Source organism: Lissotriton vulgaris, chromosome 5 (assembly GCF_964263255.1).
Source record: "Lissotriton vulgaris chromosome 5, aLisVul1.2, whole genome shotgun sequence".
NCBI lineage: Eukaryota > Metazoa > Chordata > Amphibia > Caudata > Salamandridae > Lissotriton > Lissotriton vulgaris.
Window position 1 is genome coordinate 1,364,955,589 of NC_141693.1, and position 26,614 is coordinate 1,364,982,202.

Consider the following 26,614-nt stretch of genomic DNA (forward strand, 5'->3'; position numbering starts at 1 on the left):
CAACTGGTATATGTTTCAAACAGTATTGAAAATTGAAATTTGTGACAGGCAGAGTGATTATCCCGTGTATTATCCATTCTGTTGCAGGTTTTTCTGAAACAGTTAATGGTAATCTTTCCAATTCTTCAATGCTCAGCACCGTATAGTCTGCTCCTCTTTGTGCCAAACTGATTTGTTTATCTGTAAGGTTAAATACAGAAAACAATGACGTGGTGTTTATAAGACGCCATGGCACATATCCAGAATGAAGATTTTGCAACGTCCAGCCTAAAAGCATTATAGAATGTAATTGTGACTGTCCATGCTGTAACATGAGCAAGTCCTGTTCCATTATTTCTATGGCAGAGGATACTATGCTGTCCAAAGAATAAATTCTGGATGACAGGGTTGTTAACCCATTGTCAACTACAGAGAGTGCTTTCTCTAAATTAATACCATCAATTTCTTGTATTCTTTCTGCAGTCTCTTCCTGTGTTGCTTTCCAAGCTTCATTATAAATGGCATACATACCTGCGTATATGAAACGTTTATGACATCGTTTTGCAGGACCTTGTAAGTAGTTCCTCAAATCAACGCCATCTTTAAGTAAAGATAAGTGTTGTTTAACCTCTGTAAGTGTAGATTTTTGTAGCCACTCAAGGCACAGTTTTTCTACACTGTATGTTGTTACTATCCCTGGATGTTGTCTCTGGACATATCTTGGATCTGGCCTAGTTACTGTAAACCCTTGTGTCTTGTTCAGGAATCTATCTTGACAGTTATTCATGTCTGAGGGCCAGATTAACCATTTCTTCCAATCAGGATCAGTTCTGTTTTTAAGTAAAAATGTTTTTACGTCGACCCCTCCCTCTAAAGTGTTTTTACTATCAGGTGTAGGTGTAGGTATGGACGGTTTGTTTAAATCTTTTATCTTGGCCAGGCCAAGGCAAGATGTCTGTTGCACAGTGTCATTCAAAAACATTATTTGTTCAGGGATAATGCAGGCTCAAAATAAAGCTTATATTCCCTGCACATGCCAGTCTTTTGAACCCCAGACAGTTTTTGTTTCTATGTTGTCACTCTAAAAGTCAAAACCTAATGAGGACAGCTAGGCGTAAAAGGCTGCTGAATAAATTTGCATTGTATTTGTTAACATACTTTTCATTCCTATCTTATTACATTTTTTAAAGTAAAACGTTTCTGGATTTGAGACATTAAAACCTGAGAAGTATGGAAATTTATTAAAAAATGTTTTAGACCTCGGTCCTGTGGGAAGCATACAAAACGGTCCTCCGAGGTGAAGCAATAGCAGCGATAACGGGGCACAAACGGGAATCCCGGCGTGAACTCACAGAACTAGAACTGGCACTCCACAGTGCGAACACTACTCACATGTCAGATCCCACCCCGGAAACAACACACTTACTACAGCTCCGTCAACAACAATACCAGGCCCACCTCAAAACAACCGTCAAAGGCTATATCGCAAACACAGCACATAGAATATATGATGTAGGTGATAGGGCTAGGAAAATGCTGGCGTGGTTGGACAGGAGAGGGGGCAGTACCAGAGGTATACAGAGACTTTACACACATGACGGTCAGCTGCAGACACACCCTGAGCAAATAGTGCGCACCCTGGCACGTCACTTTCAAGAGATATACACCCCGGAACAGGACGTCACTGCACAGGCGGCGGCGACTTCACTCGAAAACATTGCCATCCCAAGGCTCACACAGGAGGCACAGCAAGAGCTAGAGATTGACCTGACGGAAGATGAAATTCAATTGGCGATACAGGCATTGCAATCCGGCAAAGCATTGGGTCCCAATGGGCTACCCGTGGAATGGTATAAAGCAATGGCTTCTGTACTAAGTAAACCACTGCTAGACATGTATACGGAAAGCCTGGAAAGGGCGGAACTACCGCTTGACCAGCGTACAGCCACGATTGTGGCCATACCAAAGCCGAGTAAGCCGCCGACTGCATGTACCTCATACCTCCCAATATCCCTGCTTAACATAGAAGCCAAAATCCTGGCGAATCTCCTGGCCAGCCGTCTGACACAACACTTAAACACACTGATACACCCTGATCAGTCAGGCTTTGTGCCTCACAGGAATACAGCACTGAATCTCAGAAGGGTCCATGGGGTGTTGGCACGTGCGCATCTTCTTTCCGAACAGGCGGTGATCCTCTCACTTGATGCCAAAATGGCATTTGATCTAGTAGAATGGGAATATCTATTTGCAGTACTTACACGTATGGGCTTTGGACCGAAATATGTTGCATGGGTGCGACTACTATACACATCACCAGTAGCGCAAGTAGTGGCGAATGGCCACATTTCACCACCGTTCCTACTGGGACGGGGGACTAGACAGGGGTGCCCGTTGTCACCCCTGCTCCTTGCCTTGGTGCTGGAGCCGCTGGCGATCCTGATTAGAACAACGCCACTGTTTCGGGGTATCACATGGGAGGATGGTTGGGAAGATAAGATCTCCCTATATGCAGACGATATGCTCATGTACATGGTTGACCCGAACAACGGGATCCCTGTCCTATTACATCTCTGTAACACACATGGGAAATCGTCAGGTTATACCCTGAACTGGTCCAAGTCGGTGGTATACGTGCTTAAAGGCCCGGAACCATTGTTGCCAGAGGAATGCCCCCTGGCATTGACGACAACCTCCTTTAAGTACTTGGGTATTGTCATCACGAATAATGCCCCAGACTTCTTTGACAAAAATTTAAAGCCACCTATGGATCGCCTGCGTACAGACGTTAAACACTGGGCGACCTTGCCCCTGACCCTCCTTGGGCGGGCGGCTCTATATAAAATGATGGCGCTTCCCAGATTCTTTTATGTGCTGGAAAATACCCCATATATGGTTGCACCGCAATATTTCAAACGAGTTGCAGCACTGGTCTCCAGCCTACTCTGGAACAATGGCCCGGCGCGTATAGCACATGACAAATTGGTAAAAAGTTGGTATGAGAGTGGGATTGCACTACCCAACATTCAATTATACTACTGGGCGGCCCAACTTAAAATAATTAATCAGTGGATCCACACCCCGCGAGAGGACCCAGCGTACAAGGCGGACTGGTCTCAACTGGGGACGGACTGCATGCTCTCCGTTTTATATAACAAATCGCAAGTTAAAAAGCTGATGGGCCCGATACAGCACACAGCGGCCCTGTGGCACGTAGCACAAACACGACTGGGCTGGAAAGGGAAAATCACCAAACTGACGCCACTGTGGGACACGGAATCATTGGGGAACCTCAGATCATGCAAAGGGTTCACACAGTGGGACTGCATAGGAATCTCCACGGTGGGGGACCTGTGGGACAAGGGCACAGTGATTGCGTTTCCACAACTCCAACAACAATACGGCCTAGGCCCCACCGAGACGTTCAGATATGTGCAGATATGTCACGCACTGCTCCAAGCAATCCCAGTAGGCACTGAAATACCAGAGTCCTCACCACTAGAGGATAGATTGCTGACGACTTTATGCAACAAAGTGTGACTTCTCTCACATATAAAAAACTGGTTAACAACCTGGAAGACCCTACACTAAAACTTAAAGAGAAATGGATGAGGGCGATAGGAGAGGTAGATGAATCGGAGTGGAACGAAGAGCTTGCCTCCCCGAGAGAAGTAGGCATTTCGGCAAAATTCAGATTAGTGCAACTCAAAATTCTGCACCGCATTTACTACACTAGAACACTACTGCACAGGATACATAGGGCACCACATCCCTTCTGCCTTAGGGGATGCGGGGAGGAGGGGACACTATTTCACACAATATGGGAATGCCCACAGATACAAGAATTCTGGAAGCAAATTATGCACACTGTCTCCCAAGCCCTTAAGATCTCTATTCTGCCTGAACCCCGCAAGTGCCTGTTGAACATCTGGGACCCCAATGATCTGGACAGATATGGACTGATATGGGCCACACAAGCCATGACAGTGGCTAAGCGAGACATTGCGCAGAAGTGGGGGGCTCCGGAACTGCCTACAGCGACTAGATGGACTAAAAATATGGACATGCTGATGGTGACGGAAAGGGCGGTGTATGTGCTTAGGGCTTGCCCCCGTAAGTGAAACAAGATCTGGGCACCATGGAATATTTATAGTGGGGAAATCTGTGAACCCTTGCCAGAAGACGAGGACCTAGACTCCGAAGGGAAGGATGAGTAGGGGGGTGGGTGATTGGTTGCTAGGTTACTATATACAACAAAATGTTGCATTACTGCAGCTTTATTGTGAACCAAATTGTAAACATGCGGGGTGGCTGATGGTTGGCTATGGGCATGAGAGGGATACTAGAAAGTGATGACACTAGTTGGGTTTTCTTTTCTTTCTTTTTAATTATCTTCTTTGCAAATTAGTATATATGTTTTGAAGGTTAGAGTGGTATGACGTATACAATGTGAGACAGCTACATTATGCTTCAACAATTGTATTAAGGACAAATTGTAGCAACCATCCACGTCACTGTTAGGACTGCACGTAGCATAGAATAGAATGCACATTAATTATACTGATCTACCGATACGTAACTGCATGGAAAACAAGATTGAAACTTGATTGCAATATTGTGTATGTAACTTCTGCCTTCATGTTAATAAAGATTTTTTTTTAAAAATGTTTTAGAGCTACCTTTTGGTGGCATTGGACAATGTTCCCATTGATTGAAAGTACAAACATTTCTAGGGTTTGCAGATTTGTGTAAATAATGGTGACCATAATGATTATAACAATACATTTGTGCATAATCTGATGAACATTCTAAGTATTCATGTTTTGTGAATTTTGCAGACATCTCTAAATCTGACATCATATTATTAACAGTCGCAAAGTCCCAATCATCAGAAAACATGCTGGGTGAAACAAAGTCACTACGGGAAACCTTAAATTGATGTAGAATCTTCAACAGCTCTGCCGGACCATAAATGTCATAATTTGTTCTGTCCCATGCTATACCACCAGGTATAGGGATGGCTGTGATGTTCACTGTGTCAAGTCTCTTTGTTCATGATGAGATTACTTGTGTGGCTTCAGGAGCAAGTTGATGTTATCACTTGATGTGTCCATTTTACTATATCTTCCATTTATCAACAATCCCAAAGTTAATACCATTATTATCCAAAGTAGGAGAAAAAGTACGCCAAGCATAATCCAAAGTTCAACCCATGGTGAAACCAGATAAGTTTTTTCAAGTTGCTGAAAAAGTTCTGCTACTTGATCTTTAAATCTTTTAATTACTGGCGTTGTTTCAGGCTCACTGTGATCCTCAGAAAACGTATCAAAATTGATGAAATAGCCAGAGGCAGTTCTGTCAATTATTGGAATTGCATCAGGATTTTTTGAAATCACTGGGGCTACCGGATCCTTTGTCATATTAGTATAGTCTGATGCTACATCATTATAGACAGGAGTTTCTTGACAAATTGTTATTTGGGTCTCAAGAGGCACAAGTTCCATTGCTTTATTGCTTAGTCTTTTGTTCTGTGCCGTAGAGTCTTCAAATGTTATCAGTCTCTCAGTCTGAACCTCTTGGATAGTAGCAAGATTTGGTCTTCTGCTACATCTTTGTAGTCCACTGGGCCTACTACTTATTATCGGCCACATGATGTGGTTTGACCAGGTCGACGGATATGAACCTGTTCTTTTCTTCCAGCAAGGGAAGGCAGTATTACTGTTCTTGATCCGTGAATTGCTAGTACAGGTACTGATTTTCTGTAAGAAGGCCCAAATTCCTTCTTATCCGCGATATTTTCTCTGACTAGATCCTCAATCTTTGGAATCCAGACAGGCCTTGCTGGGATGGGTGGCTCTCCTTCAGTGGTCGTTGGCTTTTGTATTGTGTTGCTTTGACTTCTCCTTTTCTCGTTTAAGTTCTGAAAAACAGCCAAACGGTCTTTGATATCAAAGGATTTTTGTTCCACCACTGAAGTGTGACGATCGAGGTCCTGGACAAGCATTCTAGTACCAAAAAGGATTTCATATGGAGTGATTCCACCCAGAGAATTTCCTGGCAGATTATTTAAACTACTTTGGACACTTATTAGATGTTTGACCCACCCGTCACCCGAGCTTAATACCCTAGCTGTTATAGATTGCTTTATGTCCTGGTTTTTTCGTTCCACTACAGAATTTCCCTCAGGATGGAATGGGCTTGAATACCGTAATGCAACGCCCAGATTGGCCATGGCCTCCTTGTTAGCTCTGGAGCTAAACACAGGACCTTGGTCAGAATGTTGCGTGCCGACCCCGTATGTGCCGATAAAGACTCGCAAATCTTTTATAACAGTTCGGGTGTCAGCTGAGGCCACATCCAAATGAATTTAGAGCATGAATCCACTGCGACCATGATATATTTATAGTTACCATCCCTTTGTAAGGGACCACAGTGGTCCAGGTAAATACATTCTAATGGTTTATCTGAAATTAAAAGGGGCGTTTCACTGTTGAAACCTTCATTTTCTGGCAGATTTCACATTCCAAAACATAGTTTCTGGTCTGTTTCCTCATGCACGGCCACCAGTATCTTTGTTTTATTAATGACACTGTGGCGGAAACACCTGCGTGTGCAGAGGTGAGCCCTTCATGTGCTGCTAAGATTAGTCCTAATCTATGTTCCATGTTTGGAATTACTCTATCCTCCACTCCAGGGATTTGAGCAAAAGGAACATTATTTACATCAGTTGGATGGACTGCATTTTACCTGTTCTTCGATTGCCTGTTTTGCTGTGACAAATGCACGTTGGACCTCTGTCTGACACTTGCCACGGACACGCCTGAGGACTTGAATACCAGGCTGGAACCCTTGAGGTCTCATACACTGCAATGTCCCCAGCATATTCCTATACTAACAACCACATTCCTTGAGAATCCACTGGTGCCTTTTTCAACTGGAGTAAGTGTTAACTCCACCGTTAGTGCCACTAGCACCCAGGTATCGACTACAGCACCGGCTGCCTCTACACTAATAATTGGCAGGACTTAATATCATCTGCGCTCCATTGATGTACTTTGCAAGGTATTACAAGAACCGGCCCCTGAAGCAGTAAGCAGCGATGATGTTGTGTCTCCCAGGCAGGATATTTAATCTATAATTGGCTCACGTGTACTGGGAAAGAATTTGGATTCTCCTTTCTTCAAAACTTAACTAAATTTGGAACATTTGCTATAAATTGACACTTTCTCACTTAAAAGCATGGCCGTTTTGACGCTTGTAGAAATTCAACTTATATAAACGAACTCAATTAGGATTGTGGCTTAAGGGAAAATTTAAACACACTAGATTCGTAGAAGATTTTTCTTTTTCCCCCTTTTTCTCTTTTAAAGTGTTTTTTAAACGATTTTAAAGTTTTTAGAAATTTTTTAAAATGGCTCATTGAAAATTATATGCGCTGACACCTAGTAAAATAAGTGGTTAACTTGCATATTATTATTATTGACTATTCGGAAGAGTAGTGGGTGTTATGTTTCATATAGGTACCCTAATATAGGCCATGGGAAAATCATACCCTTCCATCTACATCACCTCCCCTACATTAAACAGTAATAAGCCTTTTAAGGATGGCACACATTTTATGGACTGAACCTCTTACCTAGTTCTAGGCCTTGGTGCAGAAGGAGGGTTTCCCTGAATAATAGTGTTCTATGACTTCATCTTTAGATTGACACAGTAAGAATGAATATTCATAAGGCTACTTGGAAACCAGGCAGGGGCTATACACCACCTTCCTAATATCTATGGACAAGGTTCATCACACACGTCATCCTCATACCCAACAATGGCTAACACAAGAACAAGGGACAAAGGGACTCTATATAGTTTTCTGTATAAATACAGCACCTCTTGCTAGCAGTACTTAGAGGGAACCAAGACTTCCAGGCTGACACACTGAACAGAGACGCTCAGGCTCCAACATTTCTCACACTTTAGGTAATGGGGTTCGACTAAATCTTAGAAGGATTCTTGGCTTCACACCTACTCATATGCTAGGTACACTTAGGTGCATCTAGATAGGCATCGTTGGAGTATGCACACTTTTATCATGCATTTTATATTCATGTATTTATTTATACTAATTGCAAAATGGTAGAACTGTACTATCCTTTTAAATTCATAGTACTGGTAATCATATATATCTACTACTGTCTAATGGTTGTTGCAGCTCATATACTTTATACGAGAATAACAACTGTTCAATAAACACTTAATGAAACGCCCAGACTGTTTATTCTGGGTACCTCTGAGATAAACTAAACGACCTTGAGTGACTGAGCGACAAGTAGTACATTGTTGGCACGATCTTGAGGGATCAGGGTTGTCGTATTCTGAGGCTGCCAGAAACTAATCTCTCCCCGATAAGAGGAGACACTAGTGGCACTGTGAGCTAGCTTATATGCAAAAAGGCTAGCATTTCTCGGTGGAGGTGTACAGCACCAGTCTGCCACCAATCCCACAGTTTATGTTATCCAAACACGCAGGTCCTGCATGGGTACTATAGGAACTACACAACAACAGCTGGAGGGTGCGATGAGTTACCCGCCAATGGCATGGGAAGTCCAGTGGATTGCTCGTATTGGGCATGTGCAAATACGTGATGGCGCAGATTGTGAAGCGTCTTGTGGGAGGAGAGAAAAATTGCAGCAGAGAGTGCGCCAGCCTCATGTATTATGAACCACCTGCTGCTTGATCGAAGGGCAAAGAATGGGTATAGACATCCAGGGCGCTTTACCCGGCAATGGTTCGAGCAATCGTATGGATTGCTCATACTGGGCTTGCGCAAATGTATTTGTGCTTACTTGAGTCGTATCTGTCTGAGGTCAGAATCACCATTGCGTAACATGCTGGTGAGAAGGGCATTCCACCAATAGCACTGTTAATTGTTAGCTTTACTCCTCCTTCTGCAAAATAGGGAAAGTTCATTGTGCACTAATGTTATTGTAGGAAGGGGCTGGGGCCCAAGAAACCGTCCAGGTAGATTACTAATTTGTACAAGCGTGTTTTAGCTACTGTTTTGCTCTCGTGGCACTTCCTCCCATGAACACCTAAGATTCACCTTTTAGTGTTCAGAATGGCCTGTTAACATGCCTGTGTGCCAAGATTCTGCACAAAGTACTGTTCCTACACAATTGTTGAGACTGTCTGTTCCTTTAAGAAGTTGTTAGCAGAGTGATTTCTTGCTAGCCAAGAACGGAGCAATCCACTCTCTCAGGAACACTCCCACGCTGATAGCATTACTCTCCAGTTGCCATTGTGCTCCATCTGAGCCCTTGTGCACAACTTCACAACAAAGACAGTGCTGCAACTGCACTGTCCTTCACAGATTTTGTTCTCCTCCTGCCAATTTCCCACTAAACCAGTTCCCTCGGCCCGTAAGTATTACAAGCCTGTTTAAAACATGTTAAATCTTCTAAAAGCAATGCTACTGAGACCCATGTGTGAACTGCACTCTGGCTTAAGTAGTGATGGGTTCACTCGACAATTCATTCTTCCCCTGTTAGTAAGGAGAATAGTAGAGTGGTGGGGCAGTATCGGTGCCGAGATACTGCCCCAGCCTTAATTGAAACCAAATCCATTTCTCATTATAAATAAAACTATTTGCAATATTGTACTTTTCCACAGGGCCAAGCGAAGAGTTAATCCTTGCTTTTTGCTTCTGTTACTTCTGCCTTAGGTGGTTCCTAACTTAGGCATTTTACAACAGAATTTCTAAAAAGTATTAAGAAATTGAGGAAGAGTGATAATGGCATTATAAGAACAACATAAATAAATACATTGAAACATACCTCGAATACAAATACCACTACCTTTTTATGTTTTTGTGTCCATAAATGTTTCATGAGGCAAGCATGTATTCCTGAATCAGACTGCATGGCCCAGTGTGAAGTAATTGTATAGCTCTTCAAACCTTTGCGCACAACACCCTGGTGAGACCTATTGGCTATGCCAATGCTTGTTATTTCCTGCTGAGGGTGCTGGGAAAGGGCAAGATGTGAAAGGTACAGAAAGTAAACAGGGCTCTAATCGCCTGATTGATGTTCTGCAGGCGGTGAGGTAGACAGTTGTACGTTTTATGACAAGGCACGAAATAGAGAGCAGACCCAGTTCTGCCACCTTTAAATAATGAATGAAGCGTATTGACATGGAGGTTATTAGCAGTTACCTATTTGCCCGCGGAGATGCCATGAATATTGGAATCAACCCCGACTCAAATCATTCTGACGCCTCGAGACTGAGCGCGTGGCTTCTTTCAAGCTAAAGTTCTGGGAGTGAAAGGGTTAACGCAGCTTGTTTATGCGGAGGACTTTCGGAATTATGCTTTGCACAGCTGGCTTTAATAAAACCTGGGAAATGGGATCCTCAGATGCGGCAAAGCCCCTCCTACAGGGAGAAGCCTTCCAACCCTGCTGTAGGTTGGAATAAAACAGAGTACAGTGGACAGTCGGCCTCCCACCGGCGATCCTATTATCGAATATTCCAGGTTGAAACAAAGACGTTCGCAGTGGGGAAACGGGTTATATTTTGTACACTCCCAAATCCGAAGCATGGACTCCCGGACTTTGCTTCTCTGCGCGCTCTTAGCTCTTACTGCCACTGTTTATGGGCAGCAGCAGCAGGCCCTCATGGAGTACATGGAAAGAAGGCTTGCAGTGCTGGAGGTAAGATTGACTTTATTCCCTCTTTTGAGTGAACCACGCGGCCATCAAGTTTGTTATAAATGGACCCTGCTCATATAGCGCTTTTTCTATAGCGCCTGTACGTGGCTCAGCTTGTTTTCCTAGAGCTGCAGTTTTTGGCAGGAGACAAAGTTGAGGCAAACAGATCAGACCAGAACATCACAATTTGGTAAATGAATGAGGCATGTGCTAGTAGGCACGTTTCTCACATTAGCTCGACCACACACCTTTCTACTTTGGGTCATATTACATAGGTTACCGTGCATCCTCTAAAAGCGCCAGAACTAGACAGCTTCCCACTGATGTTAGTATTACAGAAGGTGCTACGCACGTGTACACACGTACACACGTGTACAGAGTCTTTTTGCATGTCATGCATGGCACCTTTAACTGTTTTTTTTGTCAAAATATGCTAAGATTTTAAGCCCTTGCTAATAATGGAAACAGAAACTCTGCAAGCTCACAATGTATATGTATTTGTTAGCTATTTATTGTTACATATTATCATTGATTTATAAAGTAATTCAGACCCCTCGCGAAACGACAAAGCTCTTTTGAGTGAGCAGTTCGCATGCTACTTTGCAGGTTGTGCTTAGTTGGAAGAGTTTGGCTTTGCAGAGTGACCTCTGTGGGAAGTGTTTGACATTGCTTGCGATGAGAAGAGCTGTGCTCTTATAATGTGACGTATTGCCGTACCTGAGTGTATAGGGTAAGAAAAAGGACGCTTAAGGTTATAAGGCGATGTTGTGTCCCGTTGGAAGGGTATGTGAATGTAAGTGTGACTTATGTGAGAAGTATTGTGGTGCCAGGCGTGACTGGAAGGCTGCTGTGATTATGTATTTGCTCTTACCAGTGGAGTAAAGTAAAGAGAAACATTGTTGTGCATGTGGTCGTGTCCACCATCCTTGTAGGACACATGGTTTTGGCTCTGGGGTGGGTATGATCATGAGCCTTGCACCACCCACAACTTGCGTGTGATACTGAAAGGTTCTGCCATTTGGTTGGTGAAATCCTTCATCACAAGTTGTAAAAGAGGCTGGTCTAGTCTGCATTCCTAAATTCCAGGGGCCTTATTTATGAGGCAGTGTGTCACTTTTACGCCGCCGGTGCGTCACTTTTTGTGACGCACCGGCAGCGCAAAAAATGTGCCTTGTGCACCATATTTACAAAGTGACGCATCTAGGTAGATGTGTCACTTTGTAAACCCCTGCACCACATTATAATCTGCGCCAGGTATAATGTATGCAGGGGGCGTTCTGACGCAAGAAAGGTTCATAGAAGTGACGCAGTGAAATGTATAAGATTTCACTGCGCCACTTCTAGGACGCAAATGCGTCAATATCTTACGCCTGCCTCACAGCAGGCGTAAGACTGATGCAGGCCCTTTCACATGGGGCTTGCCCCATGTGAAAGGACGCATTGCTGGAGTTGCGTCACCTTTGTGACACACTCCAGCAATGCGTCACTTTTGCGCCACACAGATACGTCAGAAATACTAACGTATCTGTAACTCCTTGCGACATGATGCATCATACAGTAAATATGACGCATCAATCATGTCGCAAGGAGGGCGCACTGAGAAGTGACGCATCACTGCTTTCACGCAGCGATGCATCACTTCTCATAAATGAGGCCCCAAGTGCTTCTTCTCTTCATCGGGAGGACTCTTATGATTTTCCAGCCAATACTGATAAAGAGGTTCCAAGGATGCACACTTTTGTGTAGGGAGGGAAAACAAACCAAGATTTGAGCCTAAAGCAAGCAATGCGATTGTGTAGTTTTGCACATTTACTTGAAAGAAGGTAGGAAGGTCTTGTGCTCTGCCTGGTCCTGTAGACAATCAAATGTTCCTTGAAGGTGGACTGTCAGTGACCAGTGAAGTTCTCTTGAGGCTGGTAAGTCATACGCAGGCAAACATTTTGGGTGCTTGCGGCAGTATGTTAGATTCTTCCCAGTTTTCAGGGTAGGAGGTGCGGGCCACACGGCAGAGTGTGTTTATAATAGTCACCTTGATACATGGCAATGAAAATGGTAGCATGCTAGCATCTTTCTTTGGAAATCCTACATGAGGTGTTGGTATATGTCCAGTGGAGGCCCATTATCGTTTTTCCCTATGTTAGCATGAGCACGTTGCAGACTGCCCTCTGCTTTGTGCACGTTACTATACAAACATATTTTGCTTTGTGCCACACTGTATTTTCAAACAGAACCTGCTGTTTTCGCATTCTGTGCATTCCTAGGATTTAGTCTGCCCACCATAGACAAGGTCAAACAACAATGTCCCTTGTTATTTTGGTCTGGTCAGGCCTAAAAATATAGACAAAACACAAAAATGCAGCTGCTGTTTGGGAACACATACTTTGTCATACTTGACAGAAATCCTCGAAATGTGGTATTAATCCTAGGGTGCTAGTGCCTCTTGGTGGAAATTACACACATCAATTAGTTTAAGCCACTATATGAAATGGTGCTGAAAGGTGTAAAGAACCACTAAACTCTACAAAATCTGAGTTCCCACTCAATATACAAATTGTTTCACTCCCCAGCACACATTAGATTTACAGGAAGGGTTTCCCTTTTATGGTTGAAAAACAGTTAGAAGTATTGTCATAAAAACAGGTAAATAATCAACAATTCCATCCGGTAAGTTGTTGTATTATTTTCTCGTTCTTTTCTTTCTGGTAGTCAAAACAGCCACAGCCAACACGTGCTTCGTTGCTTTTTGGAGGGGTCTTGTTCCCGCGACTTTCTCAAGGCTGTATAAATGTAAACATACAAAGTGCCTATGTATTCAATGCGCTATTTTTTATACACTCACTACATATTGCATGTTCCAAAAAACAAAAATGAAAAAGATCTACCATTTACGGTAAAGCCAGAAGAGTCAAATTCTCCGTACAGGTGGAAACCTCATTAGATAGAGGATCTATAACCCGAAAAAGATGGAGAGATATACTGAGACCGAAATATAGGGGTTCGGATATTAAACCCGTGCAACCTTAGTATCCCAGGTGTATTTCTAAGTGCGCGTAATGATGTGGATAGAGCGTGTGTTCAATTTAAGTTGTGCTGAGTTGTGAAAAAAATAATAATATCAAAGTAATTCTGGGATTGTGGATGTGCGAAAGAAGTGACTTAGTGAATATGTTATTGCACGCAAGATCAAAAATCTTATTTCTAATAAATACCCAATGCTCCAAATTCGTATCCCTGTAGAAATTAGAACAGAAAAAAACACATTGTACTTTAATATTAGTACTCATGGGCACTATATGTAATCTAATTTGTAGGAAAAACACGCCAGGTTCAGATACCGACATCTACTTTAAATGTGGTGATAATTACAACCCACATTGGGTTCCAAATCCTGAGACGCACCCCCACTGTTCAATCAAATCACGCATTTCCTTTTCAATCCTTAAATAGGGTATCTGTAAGTTGTAAGCATATTGTAAGCCATAGTATCAGTGGTTCAAATTGCTAATCTGTATGTATTAAGCAAACACCACAAGTGAATTCCCTCATTTGATCAGTTCTGTTAGATATTTGTAACTGTCACCTTTAGAGATTTGTGTGCAAAGTTATTGTAAGCTATGCAATATCGGCAAATGTATTACCTCCATACTGTAAACAAAATAATGCCCCTGTTTCTCTATCTCTGTATATCTCAATATCCTGAAAGACTCTCCTGCCATCACTAGGTTGTTGCTTATTTGTATAAAGCCGATTTATCACATTTAAAGCTGTTGTAATCTACACATATATTATTAGACAGCTATGTCGAACCAATAGTCTTGCACGTATTGTCAAATACTTCAAATGTGCATGGTTTTCAAAGTGCCCCGACACTATTTAACAAGGACACCCCAGGTACAAACTGACAAACTCAGCATCTACCCAGTAGCCGCCTCCCCTACTGTTGAGTGTGAGAAAACACCCTTTCAGAGTCCTAAAAGTAGCACACAACTTTGAAAAATTACAAAAAAGTACATTTGATAAAACATAAGATACTTGCTAGGTACTATCATGGTACTCAGTGAGTTATTTAAAAATATGTAAAAAAATAACATATATAATATATATATATAGATACATTTCCTACCTATTACAACTGTAATAAAGTGAAAGGTAGGAAACAACAATAAAACCTACTACTTGCCTATATCTAAGATCCAGAACACAGCCAAAGTGTAGGAACAACAATACGGCTGCCTTTAAATTTGCTAAAAACAACCAATCATACACTGGCTCATCATCACCATGTTCCACAATATACAGCAAAGTTATTGTGGTATGCTGTGGCACAATATATAACTCAGGCCAAGCTGTATTACATGCATGGGGTCACATAGGCAACACAATACATAAGTCAGATTTACATAGCAGCGCAAACCTACAATGTGTGGTCCAGTGTTGCTTGGTAAATATGGAGAAACACAAGTAAGCTCAAATCGCTGATTTGCGTTACCCTGCACACCATAACCTACATTCCTAAGAAATTTCATCTACATCCATATGCAACTCCACTGTACGCCACTCCACTATATGCCACTCCACTCATGTTATTCCACTGTGTCCAACTTCACTTTACGTCCCTCCACAATGCGCTACTCCCCAATATGCTATTCCACTGTAACCCACTCCACTCTACATCACTCAACTGTACACCACTCTACTTTACACCACTCCACTGTACCCTATTCCAATATATGCACCTCCACTCTACGCCACTCCATTGTATGGTATTCCATTATAGTCCACTCCACTATACGCTACTACAGTGAACACCACTCCAATGAACGCCACTACACTGTATGCTACTACACTGTACACTATTCCACTCTACCCCACTCCACTGTACACCACTCCACTGTACACCACTCCACTCAATGCTGTTCCACTGTATGCCACTCCACTCTACAGCACTCCACTGTACGCTATTCCACTGTATGCCTCTCCACTCTACGCCACTCCACTCTACTCTACCCCACTCCAATCTTCTCTATTGCATGTGGCGCCTTTCCATTATACGCCACTCCACTATTAGACCTGACAGCCACAGGGTGGTCTTCCCTCATCTTTTTACCTGCCTCCCTCCATTTTTTTGACTTTGTTTTGCTGGCTTTAGGACTCTGCACACCTTACCACTGCTGACCAGTGCTCAGAGGTCCCCCTTCTGAGCAAGCTTGATCTTACTGTCCACTAGGTGATGGTGCAACTCTGCAAAACAGATACTGAGCATGTGCTCTCTCATCATCAAATAGTACAACCCATTAAAATCAGTAACCTTGCTGCTCCTCAACCAGCCATTCAGTGCCTTACTCGAGTAACCAACAAAATCTAATATAATAATAATAATAATAATAATAATAATGGGTCTTGTAGAGCGCAATGGTGACGCACAACGGCGTGTCCCCGCGCTGAAATGTGAGCGTGTTCAGAGGGAGTCCTGCGGGAAGGGCCGCTATCTGGTGTAGAGATATGTTTTCAGCTTGGCTCTGAAGATAAGCTCTGATGGTTCCAGACGCAGCGCTACTGGAAGTTTATTCCAGCAGGATGCGGCGAGGTACCTGAAGGACCTGCCACCCATCCTTGCTCTGGACACCTTTGGAATAGTTAGGCGCCCTGAACCAGAGGATCTTAGCGCGCGGGATGGCTCGTATTGTGTCAGGAGACCCTGAAGAGGAAGGGGTGCCCTGCCATTAATGATCCGGTGACATGTGCAGAGGGCTTTGAATTCTACCCTGCTCCTGACCGGAAGCCAGTGCAAGGCCTGGAGCGCGGCTTTGGAGGCTGATCTTCTAGGAAGTTTGAGAACTAGCCGAGCAGCGGCATTTTGCAAGACCTGTAAGCGGCTCAGATTCTTCTCGGGGATTCCTAAATAGAGAAGGTTGCCATAGTCCATCTTGGACGTGACTAAAGCATGCACTAATGTTCGGCGGGCTCTGATGGGAAGGAACTCCAAAACCTTCCTGAGAGTCTTAAGGATTCCGAAACAGGTGCCGACCACCCGGTTGACCTGGGGGCCAAAGGTAAGGTCGGAGTCGAACCAGACACCTAAATTCCTCGCCTCCAGGCAGGGGGTAGGTGCTGGTCCCAAGCAAGGAGGCCACCACGCCGACGTCCACGCCGCCCGGCCTCCCCCTACCACCAGCACCTCAGTCTTGTTGCCGTTAAGTTTAAGGCAATTGGCAGACATCCAGGCAGCAAGATCTTGCATGCATGCTCTGAAGATGTCCGCCGCAAGGCCGGGTGCACGCGATAGGGAGATGACCAGCTGCGTGTCGTCGGCGTATGACACCATGCGCAGACCGTAGCTCTCCACTATGGAGGCGACCGGGGCCACATATAGATTAAAAAGCGTAGGGCTTAAGGACGAGCCCTGTGGAACCCCCTGATCCAATGCCACTCGCCTGGAGTAGCAGTCACCCTGCCTGACTTGGAAACCACGGCCCGATAGGAACGACTGAATCCATTTTAGCGCTGCATCACCCATCCCTGCTTTGTTCAGACACTGTAGCAAGGTGGGATGTGCTACAGTGTCGAACGCAGCGCTGAGGTCCAGCAGGATCAGGGCCATGGTATGGCCCTCGTCGGCCCCCTGCCTGATGGATTCGGAAGCCATAAGGAGTGCTGACTCAGTCGAGTGTCGAGGTCTGAATCCAAACTGGGTGGCGTGAAGGAGATTAGACTCTTCCACAAACTGCATTAGCTGCTGGTTCACCAACTTCTCCGCCACTTTCGAGAAGTAGGGAAGGAGGGAGATGGGCCGCAGATTCTCCAGCTTTTCGAAGCTGATATTAGGCTTCTTGCGGAGGGGGAGCACCACTGCTTGTTTCCATTCCCAAGGCACAGTGCTGGACCTGAAGGAGATATCCAACAGGTGCCTAATATATGGCTCTAGTGTTGACAGGCTGTCGGCCAGCCGTTTAGGAGATGCTGGATCCCGTGGGGAACCTGATTTCACTGATCTACATATGTTGATCAGGTCTTCAGCTGGCGGGGTAGAGAAATTAAGCAGCAGCTTGTGACCATCTTCCTCTCTAACTGACGCCTCGAACTTTCCATCTGCCGTTGGTTGGGCAGGGAAGGCGGTATAGATTTTGGACACTTTGTCACTAAAGTAGTCGGCAATGCGGTTACAGGCAGCCACAGAGCAGTCCTCTGATCCCGCTGAGGATTTGGGGACAACAAGAGATTTGTATACACAGAACAGTTCTTTTGCTGAGTTCTCTGCATCCAAAATTCTTTCGGCATAGTGGGCAGTTTTCGTTATCCTGATAAGATTGTGATATGCTCGTCTGTGGATGAGATATCTCTCTCTCTCCTGATTGTCATATTCTTCCCTCCACTGCCTTTCCGCACGCTTACACTCCCTCTTGGCACCCCGCAGTTCCTCATTAAACCATGGTGCCGATCTCTGTTTACGACCACCCTTCTTTGGATGGTCTAACGGGGCCGTTTGGTCCAGCGCAGCCGTGATGCGGTCGTTAAGTAGTTTGTTTACCGAATCCGCATCATCGCCTCCAATGGGGCCATTGGCTATAAGAGCCTCATTGAATTTGGGCAGGGAAAACCTCGCCCATTTGCGCCTGGGATGGTTAAAGGGAGTGGGAGCAGTGACCTTGTTCTTAGGGAGAGAGATTTCAAAAGGCACCAAGAAATGGTCAGTCCACGGGAGAGGCACTGGGGGGGCCACCCTAACTTCCTCCCAGTTCGCAAAAACTGGGTCGAGCAGATGGCCATGTTGGTGTGTAGGAAGGTGGCCCTTTAGCTCTAACTGTAATGCTTGAAGATCCTGCCGGAACTCCATCGCTCCCTTGTCTAGTGTATCTTCGAGGTGCATGTTAAAGTCTCCAAGTAGTAGAAACTTGTCTCTCCGCAGCACCATCTCTGTGGCACACTCTAAGAGAGTGCCCTTAAACCTAGCCAGAGGGCCAGGCGGTCGGTAGACTAAATAACCCTTCACAGTTGTACCCCCATTGATTTTTATTGTGAACATCCCCACCTCACTTGCCGCCATGTGGACGGATTCAATTTGACAGGCAAGGTAGTGTTTAAATGCAAGTGCTATGCCTCCACCTCTGCCCTCAGGTCTATCCAGCCTTACCATCAGATAATCATCTGGCAGTGCCTGAATGATATCAGGGTCGGAGTGTGTATCCAGCCAAGTTTCTGAAAGAAATAACAGGTCCAATTGTCTGTCCACGAGCAAGTCGTGGATGTCAAACTTATGGCAGCGCAGCGACCTCACATTAAGCAAACCGCACGAAAGGGTGGGGCCGTCCTGGGTATCAGCCATTGCAGTGCAGAATCGGAATTGGCAGAATCTGCAGCCTGTGTCCACCCCTGTATGCATGCTATGGAGCCCGTCACTACATGTGACGGAGGACAGATTCATCAGCTCGTCCCTACTCCACCGGATCCGGTTAACAGGACCAGGGGCTTTGGCCCTGGGCCGTGTCCGGTCGCGGACGGGCGCAGACGGGCTTGGCTTTGGCGCGGCTTCGGCGCGCGCCCGGCGTGCCCGCTGCGCTCGTCCGCTGCGCTTCCTTGGCCAGGGTACCATTTTGTAGAGTCAAGGTCGGGCGGGTCTGAGCACTAGAGTGCTCGCCCAGCTCGTCCCCCTCACCCAAGATGGCGGGACCGGTGAGGAGGGAACGGGGGATCGCGCCCTGCTTCTACAAAGTCCGTTTTAAACACAATGGAGCAGTTTTTACAAGCACTCTGTGTAAAATCAATAGCAGCAATTTAAAATAGTAGCAGCAATTTTATAGGCATAAAAACAGTCCCGGCTTTCCGCCTCAGGACAGCACTCTTACCGCGCTAACAATCTACCCAGGATTGGTTGGAATGGTCCCTAAAACCAGGACAAACCTGTTGCCCAGGGCTATCTTGGAGTCCAAGGGTCCAATTATGCTGATAACCATACTTTCAACGGGGGTGCCAACGACTGGTTATGGGATATGGGGAGCTTTGTGCTTTTTCCCCGATTTCCCACTGGCCTGGCAGGTGGGACAGGCCCTGCGAAAGGCATCTGAGGATGTATTCATTTGGGCCTAGTAGGCAAGGGAGACAATCCTGGCAGAGACCATGTCTTGCCCCAAATGTCTTACCAAGGGTAGATCATGAGCCAAACCCAGTGCAAAGGTCCTGCAACACTGGGGGGCAAAGAGCACACAGGCTGTCCCAGCACCAGGACCAGGAACCTTAGACTCTCTATAAAGGAGATTGTTCTCCCAGTAGATTAGGTGATCCCCAGAGGGTTCACCTGCTGCATGGGCTGAGGCCTGACTTCTCAAGTCCTCAAGAGTGGGACACTCTTTATGCGCTTGGCAGAACTCCTCCCTGGTAGGCCCACCCTAAACTTGTTAGCTGGCAAACTCAGGTAGGTCACCTAGGGCAGCAATGTCTTCCTCAGTTGGCTCGGGGGCCTCCTCCTCAGGGACTCCATCAACCTCCAGCGTGGGAACTTCAGGAATTGGTTTCATGCTCCCTTGCTACTCTCCTTGGCAGCTGTCTGGGCCATTGTTCCAGGCTCCAGACATCCTTGACTTCCTTTCCGGGGCATCATAGTTCATCGGAACCACTCATACAGACCCAGTCAAGCAATACCATCATCTACAAGTGAGATCTGAGCACTACCTCCCTCTAGGTAGTATGTTCTAAGTCATTGCCTATCAAACAATCAACAGGCATGGCAGGGCTCACAGCAACTTTTAGAGAATCTGAGACCCTCCCATTGAAAGGGATTCAGAGCCAATGGTAGATGGCTCTCATAATTGTTGGCGACTAGAAGTGTGGCTCACCGGTGAGAGGAGGCAGTCCCTGATGCAGAGGTCAGACCCAGGACCAGGGTTCAATCCCCGACGCGGCAGGGCCTTGAGCTCAAAATGTCCACGGACTCGATAATTCTCGCCTCGGTGCCTACTCGAATCGTGGGTTCACACTCTGCAACTCTGGGCAATAGCTTGCTTAATCTCCACTACGGCCCCACCGCGATGGGATGCCTGGTCTTCACCTTGGGGATGCCCAGTAGGGGTAATCTCGCAGGGAAAGGCGAGGACGGGTTCCCAAAGCAAGCGTCTTGAGACCTTACGGTGAAAGGCGCTATATAAGAACGTATGATTTACGATTTTTTTTTATTTACTACAACTTGGTGGAATGTGTTCAGCAGGACCTGCTCTGCATACACCAGCAGACTCTTGACAGTTATCATGCTGGCTTCTATGTCTCGCAGAGCCTCCAGCTGTTGCTCATTAATGATGACCCACTGCCTATACTTTGAAGTATTTGAAGAGGTGGGCTTTTGGCACCATTTCTATATCTCCCAGGGAAACTAGGGTCACCTCTATGAGTCCCCCAAAACTAACTGGGACTACCTCCTTCCCAAGTACTACTCTCGCCAACCCTGGTGTCTGCCCACGGGTGGGGGGCTGTGCCCTCTTGGGACATTCGAATACACCCTTGTTGTGCCCATATATATAGCACTCTGTATATTGAGGTACAAACGTCCCTGTCTTGCGATCAAATAACCCCTTCTTCTTAGGATCAGACTGGGACTGGTTACCACTACTACCTGGAGCATTTTGAAAGCTCCTTGCTTTTAAGTTTTCTACCCTGTCTTTCTTCTGTTGGTAACCCTGGCCACCTTTTGCTCCCCCCCCCCCCAGATACCTTTGGAGGTCAGTGACTGCACCTATGGTGGATAGAGTTTCAATGGGGATCTTTACCCATATAGGGTTTCCCAAGGAGGTAGTGTTGGACAGAGGCACTAACTTCATGTCTCGTACATTAACTCCAAGTGGGAAGAGTGTGGTGCAACTTAAAAGTTCACCACACCCTATCACCCCCAAACCAATGGTCTTGTGGAGAGATTCAACAAGACTTTGAAGGGCATGAATATGGGCCTGCCTGAGCATATGAGGAGTAAGTGAGACGTCCTTTTGCCATGCCTTCTCTTCGTCTACAGGGAGGTACCTAACAAAGAAAGGAGTAGGGTTCAGCCCCTTCGACCATCTCTATGGGTACTCTGTTAGGGGACCTCTGAGCCTTGTCAGGGAGGGGTGGGAGCACACTCAGAGGAAACCCCCCTCAGGATGTGGTCAGCTACTTGCTGGTCCTCCACAACCAGATGCACGGCTTCTGGAAAAAGGTAAAAGTAACCTAGAGGCCAGCCAAGAAGTAATGAAACCCTGGTATGACCAGAAGGCCTCTCTGGTGGAGTTACAGCCTGGACAGAAAGTATGGGTCAAGGAACTATCAGAGCCCAGGGACCTCCAGGACCACTGGACTGGCCCATATAAGATAAAGGAGCAGAAGGGTGGGGCCACTTACCTAGGGACCCTCTAAGGGTGCTTCATGTTAAACCGACTCAAGCCTCACTTTGAGAGTTTCGAAGTGAGCATACTCCTCATGACAGAAAAGGAAGTGGAAGAGGAGAGTGAACCTCTCCCTGACCTCTTCCCTGCACAGGAACATGCTAGATCAGTGTAGGGTATCAACCTCTCTACCACACTGACCCCAGAGCAGCAAGTGTACCGTTACCAGTTGCTGGAGCAGTTTTCTCCCCTGTTCTCACTCACCCCTGGACTCCCACTTCTATGGGTCCATGATGCTGACAAGGGAGACAGTCACCCTGTAAAGAACACAATTTACAGGTTGTCAGACAGGGTGAGAGCCAGCATCAAGACCCCAAGCCTTAGGGGTGATTAAGCCCTCTAATAGTCACTGGCCAGCCCTGAGCTGTTGATACCACAACAGAAATCAGGTTCTGCATGGACCACCCAGGACTTAATTTGGTTGACAGGACTGATGCAAACCCATCCCCAGAACTGATGAGCTCATTGACAGGCTGGGCGCTGCCAAATTTCCCAGTTCCTTTGATTTGACATTAAAGTACTGGCAGATCACTCTTGCTGAGTGGGCCAAAGAGAGCATTTTTACCTCAGAGGGTCAGTACCAATTTCAGGTGATGCCCTTTGGCTTGAAAAACCTCCCCTCTACCTTCCAACAATTGGTTAACAGGGTCCAGGCTGGTAAGGAGGCTTTCTATACTGCCTACTTAGACAACACTAGTTTCTAGAGATCCTGCTTGGAGTACCACCTGCATCACCTCCATGAGGTGCTTCAGGCCCTGCAACAGGTAGGCCTGGCCATCAAGACCAGTAGGTGCCGGATTGGGGAAGGTTCTGTGGTGTATTTGGGACACCGATAGGTGGAGGCAAGGTGCAGCCTCTCCAGGCCAAAATTGAAACAATCATGGCCTGGCAACCACCTAAAGCTCAAACAGAAGTGAGAGCCTTCCAAGGCATCAATGGCTATTACAAAAGATTTGTTGAGGGCTATTGCGCCATTGTTGCTCCCTTAACTGAACTGACTTTTAAGAAGCAGCCCAGCTTAGTGATCTGAACCAAGATTTGTCACAAAACATTTGTCTCTCTCAAGGAAGTCATGTCCACAGGACCTGTGCTCAGAGCCCCTGATTTATCCAGGGAATTAATTGTGCAAGCATATGCTTTAGAGTATGGCATAGGGCAGTCTTAGTATAGCTGAATGAGGAAGGCCTTGACCAACCAGTAGCCTTAATTAGTAGGAGGTTACTTCCACAGGAACAGAGGTAGAGTGCTGTTGACAGAGAAGCTTTTACTTTGGTCTGGGCACTGAAGCCGTTGAGACTATACCTGTTTAGGACTGGCTTCCTGGTACAGACAAGGTAAGCCTTGAGGAAAAGTGGAAAATGACTCACTCTCCCCACCAGGGATCTATCCAGAAGTTTGCATAATAAAGCAGCAAAGGAATTGACAGCCAGTCTGTAAAATTAAAAGACATCTTTATTATAATTAATTATGAGGCTTCGTCGTCCAACCGTAGTTTTACAATTGAAAGAGGGAGCCTGCCTGAGCTTTTTCAGGCAGGCTTTTTATACAAAAAGTTTGCCCCTAGGCTCACATTCTTGCTGTGACACACATCATTGTAGGTCGCTCCCATGGTACCATAACAAAGCAGGCTATAATTATGAATTCCATTCTACTTGCCCAAACTGACCAACCCATTTTCCATCATGAACATATGTCAAGCTTCACATATTTTCCTGTGCAGGCCAAAGAAGCTCACTGGTTTCCTCCCCATCATATAAACAGTCACCTCCCCATTGTAAAAGCCCAGAAGCAGAGAAACAGAGCCAGGTGTGGAAGATAGAAATGTAGGATAAGGGATGCTTGTGGGTCATAAACAGGCATGGCTACTGTATTCGGCCTTCTAATCTTGCTCAGGCCAATGTACACAACAAGTTGCTCAGATCTTTAATATAGATTGACTAGAGGGCATGGACTGGTTTGGTGAGGCCAACATCACGTAGGCAGATTCAGCCTGTTCAGGTCAAATGGGAGTCAGGAAGAACTCAAGCTAAGGAATACGTGTCCTTTAAGAATCATTGGCTCATGTATATGCCTATGTAAAGGGCAACAACTAAAATGGACGCTTGTTCACAACCTGGGGCCTGTGGGCTCAGAATGAATTTGCCAATAACTCCTGCATGCATCATTGTATTGTGATGAAAATACACACACATATTAAACTTGCCATTTTCGTTTCTCTGATATCAAAATCATAGCAGAATAATGATATTTTAAACACAGGTTCAGATTTCACAGAACCTCAGACGCCCCTTTTGCCCTTACATAGGCAATTACTCAGTCTATGTTAGCAGCTGTGTCCAAAATCCGTTATAAGCCTCTTGGAAGGCTTCTATTGTCCATCAAATCCGCTTCCATCATCTTCTTCCGCGTTGGGCCTCTCGATCCAGGCCTTTTCATGCTCAGTAGGAGTGCCCTCCTGGAACACCCACAGTTCATTCAAAGTCTCAATGTCTCAAAACAAATGCACCAGTGTCTCTTCTCTGTGACACCTCAGGAAATGTGCTCTTCATAGATCAAGGGCACAAAACATCTCGTGCAGAAACAAGCACCACTGAGAAACAACCTCTTCAAGATCAGCAGCACTTTCCAGACTCCAACACTCGTCATTTAGTGTCAGAAGACGCTCAAGCTGCTCTCTCATGGGCACCAGAAGGTAGTGCCTTTTTCCAAACGTGGATCCTTGGGTGCACTGCCATTCCGCTGGTGCAAAGGGAAAAGAGGTGTGTGTGGGGAAAGGCCAAAAACTCAGGCCAAGGGGGTCAGGGGACCGCGCGCTGCCAGAGGTTCAAGCACATGACAGTTTGAACAAATTGCACAAAGTGGATGACAGTCCTGCCATCAAAAGCAGGGATCCTTCGCATCTTTGCACTGAACTTCTGAGGCAAAACAGAAAATCAGCTCCTTTTTTCTTTTCTTTTCACAATGCCTTCTGATGAAACAAATGGCTTGCTTAGGAGGTACCACTGGAGGCACGCTGATGATCGCTGTCCATGCTGATGACCGCTGCCCACGCTGCTGATTGCTGTTCACGCTGCTGATTGCTGTTCACGCTGCTGATTGCTGTCAGGAATTGTAAGGCCAAGAAGTCTGTAGTCGTCTGCCATGTTTACTGATGGGGACCAGGCTTTTTTGATCACCGGTCTGCAGGGTAACATTCTTCCTTTTTGACTCTGGAAGATTCCCGCAGAACCTAGTGATATAGGAAGTGTAACACAATTGTTAGTTTCCTTCAAGTCAGATATAAAAACAGTTCATGGGTTGGCTTTTTGACAAGAGAGCTGCAAGCAAGTGGCCTGCAATCTGCAAAGGAGTGGCAATTCGTCATGGGAACCTAAATGGATGCCCTCACACAGTGGCATTATCTAATGGGATACATTATTTAATGGGGTAAATACATATTCTCCTTAATGATGAAGCCTAGGTGTTCCTAAACTCCTTATCTAGAACATCTCAAATAGAGAAATGACATAATACACATTATCAAGGACATGAAGAAGTCCCTTCTTTAAACAATGTGCATCAAATGCGCTATGTAATACAAAGGCTAATGATCAACTGTGCAGGAAAGAGGACAAGAACCAGAGAGTTATCGTATCAGCATGATTAGAACACATCTTATAAAAAAATTGAAACAGCAGAAACAAAAGGGAACTGAAAAATTAAAAATAGACATAAAAATATGCCGTACTAAAAAGAATGTAAACTTGAGATATCTCCTATTGAGATGGAAAAATCTCCTATTGAGATGGAAAACTTGTATTGGGTCAATTAACCAGGCTATCACTATCCTGACAGTCAGTCTGAAAAAGACATTTGAAGTGGGCCTAAAGAAAATTCTCGAAAACTAGTCTGGTCACACAAAAGGGAATGGTATGTAGCATAAGGGGGGTTCCTAATACATCACTGCAGTCTAAAAGTGTGAACATGAACAATACACCCATAATAATAAATGGGCTGACTGGTGAAAGGAAGGTGGAGAAGGGAAAATGGAAGTAGGACACAACTAAAATCTTCAATAACTAAACATGATGCAACATTGGTCAGGGAAGGAGCAAAAAAAGGAAAATCTATAGGAAGGACAAGAGTTTGCTTGGGTGGCCTAAGGCATGTGACACAGCACCAAGAGCACAGGGATACATGAAAGACCAATGTTACACCAATTTAACTCTACCGCTGACAATCTATACCCTACACGGTAATTCTAACTAATGTTCAGTTGTCTCTTCAGGGAAAAAAATGAATCCATAGGCTTATTCAGGAATCAAAAAGTGCGATCAAAAAAAATGCGATATCGAAATTAGGCCACCTTTAGTCACGGATCTATAATTCCATCCTTAGGCCCAATCAAGGATGCATAAATGCAGAGCTGCCTGTCCTTAAGGAAAAAGGCAGTAAGTGACTAAGAACGGATAGCACACTTTAATCCAGTATATCATTTTAGTTTTCTTAAAAAAATCATTACAGCCAAATTTAGGCATGCACTGGAAAAACTGCTGC

The 26,614-nt window shown here is 45.3% G+C and overlaps 1 protein-coding gene across 1 annotated transcript in view; it reads left to right on the plus strand.

Annotated features, from left to right (window-relative positions):
- Positions 1-10,386: 10,386 nt before the first annotated feature.
- OLFML3 (olfactomedin like 3) overlaps positions 10,387-26,614 on the plus strand; it is a 133,749-nt gene continuing 117,521 nt past the window's right edge. Inside the window, exon 1 of the mRNA XM_086923298.1 lies at positions 10,387-10,679. Within this exon, the coding sequence (XP_086779424.1) occupies positions 10,566-10,679 (114 nt within the window). The 5' untranslated portion in view covers positions 10,387-10,565. The remainder of the gene's footprint in view (positions 10,680-26,614) is intronic.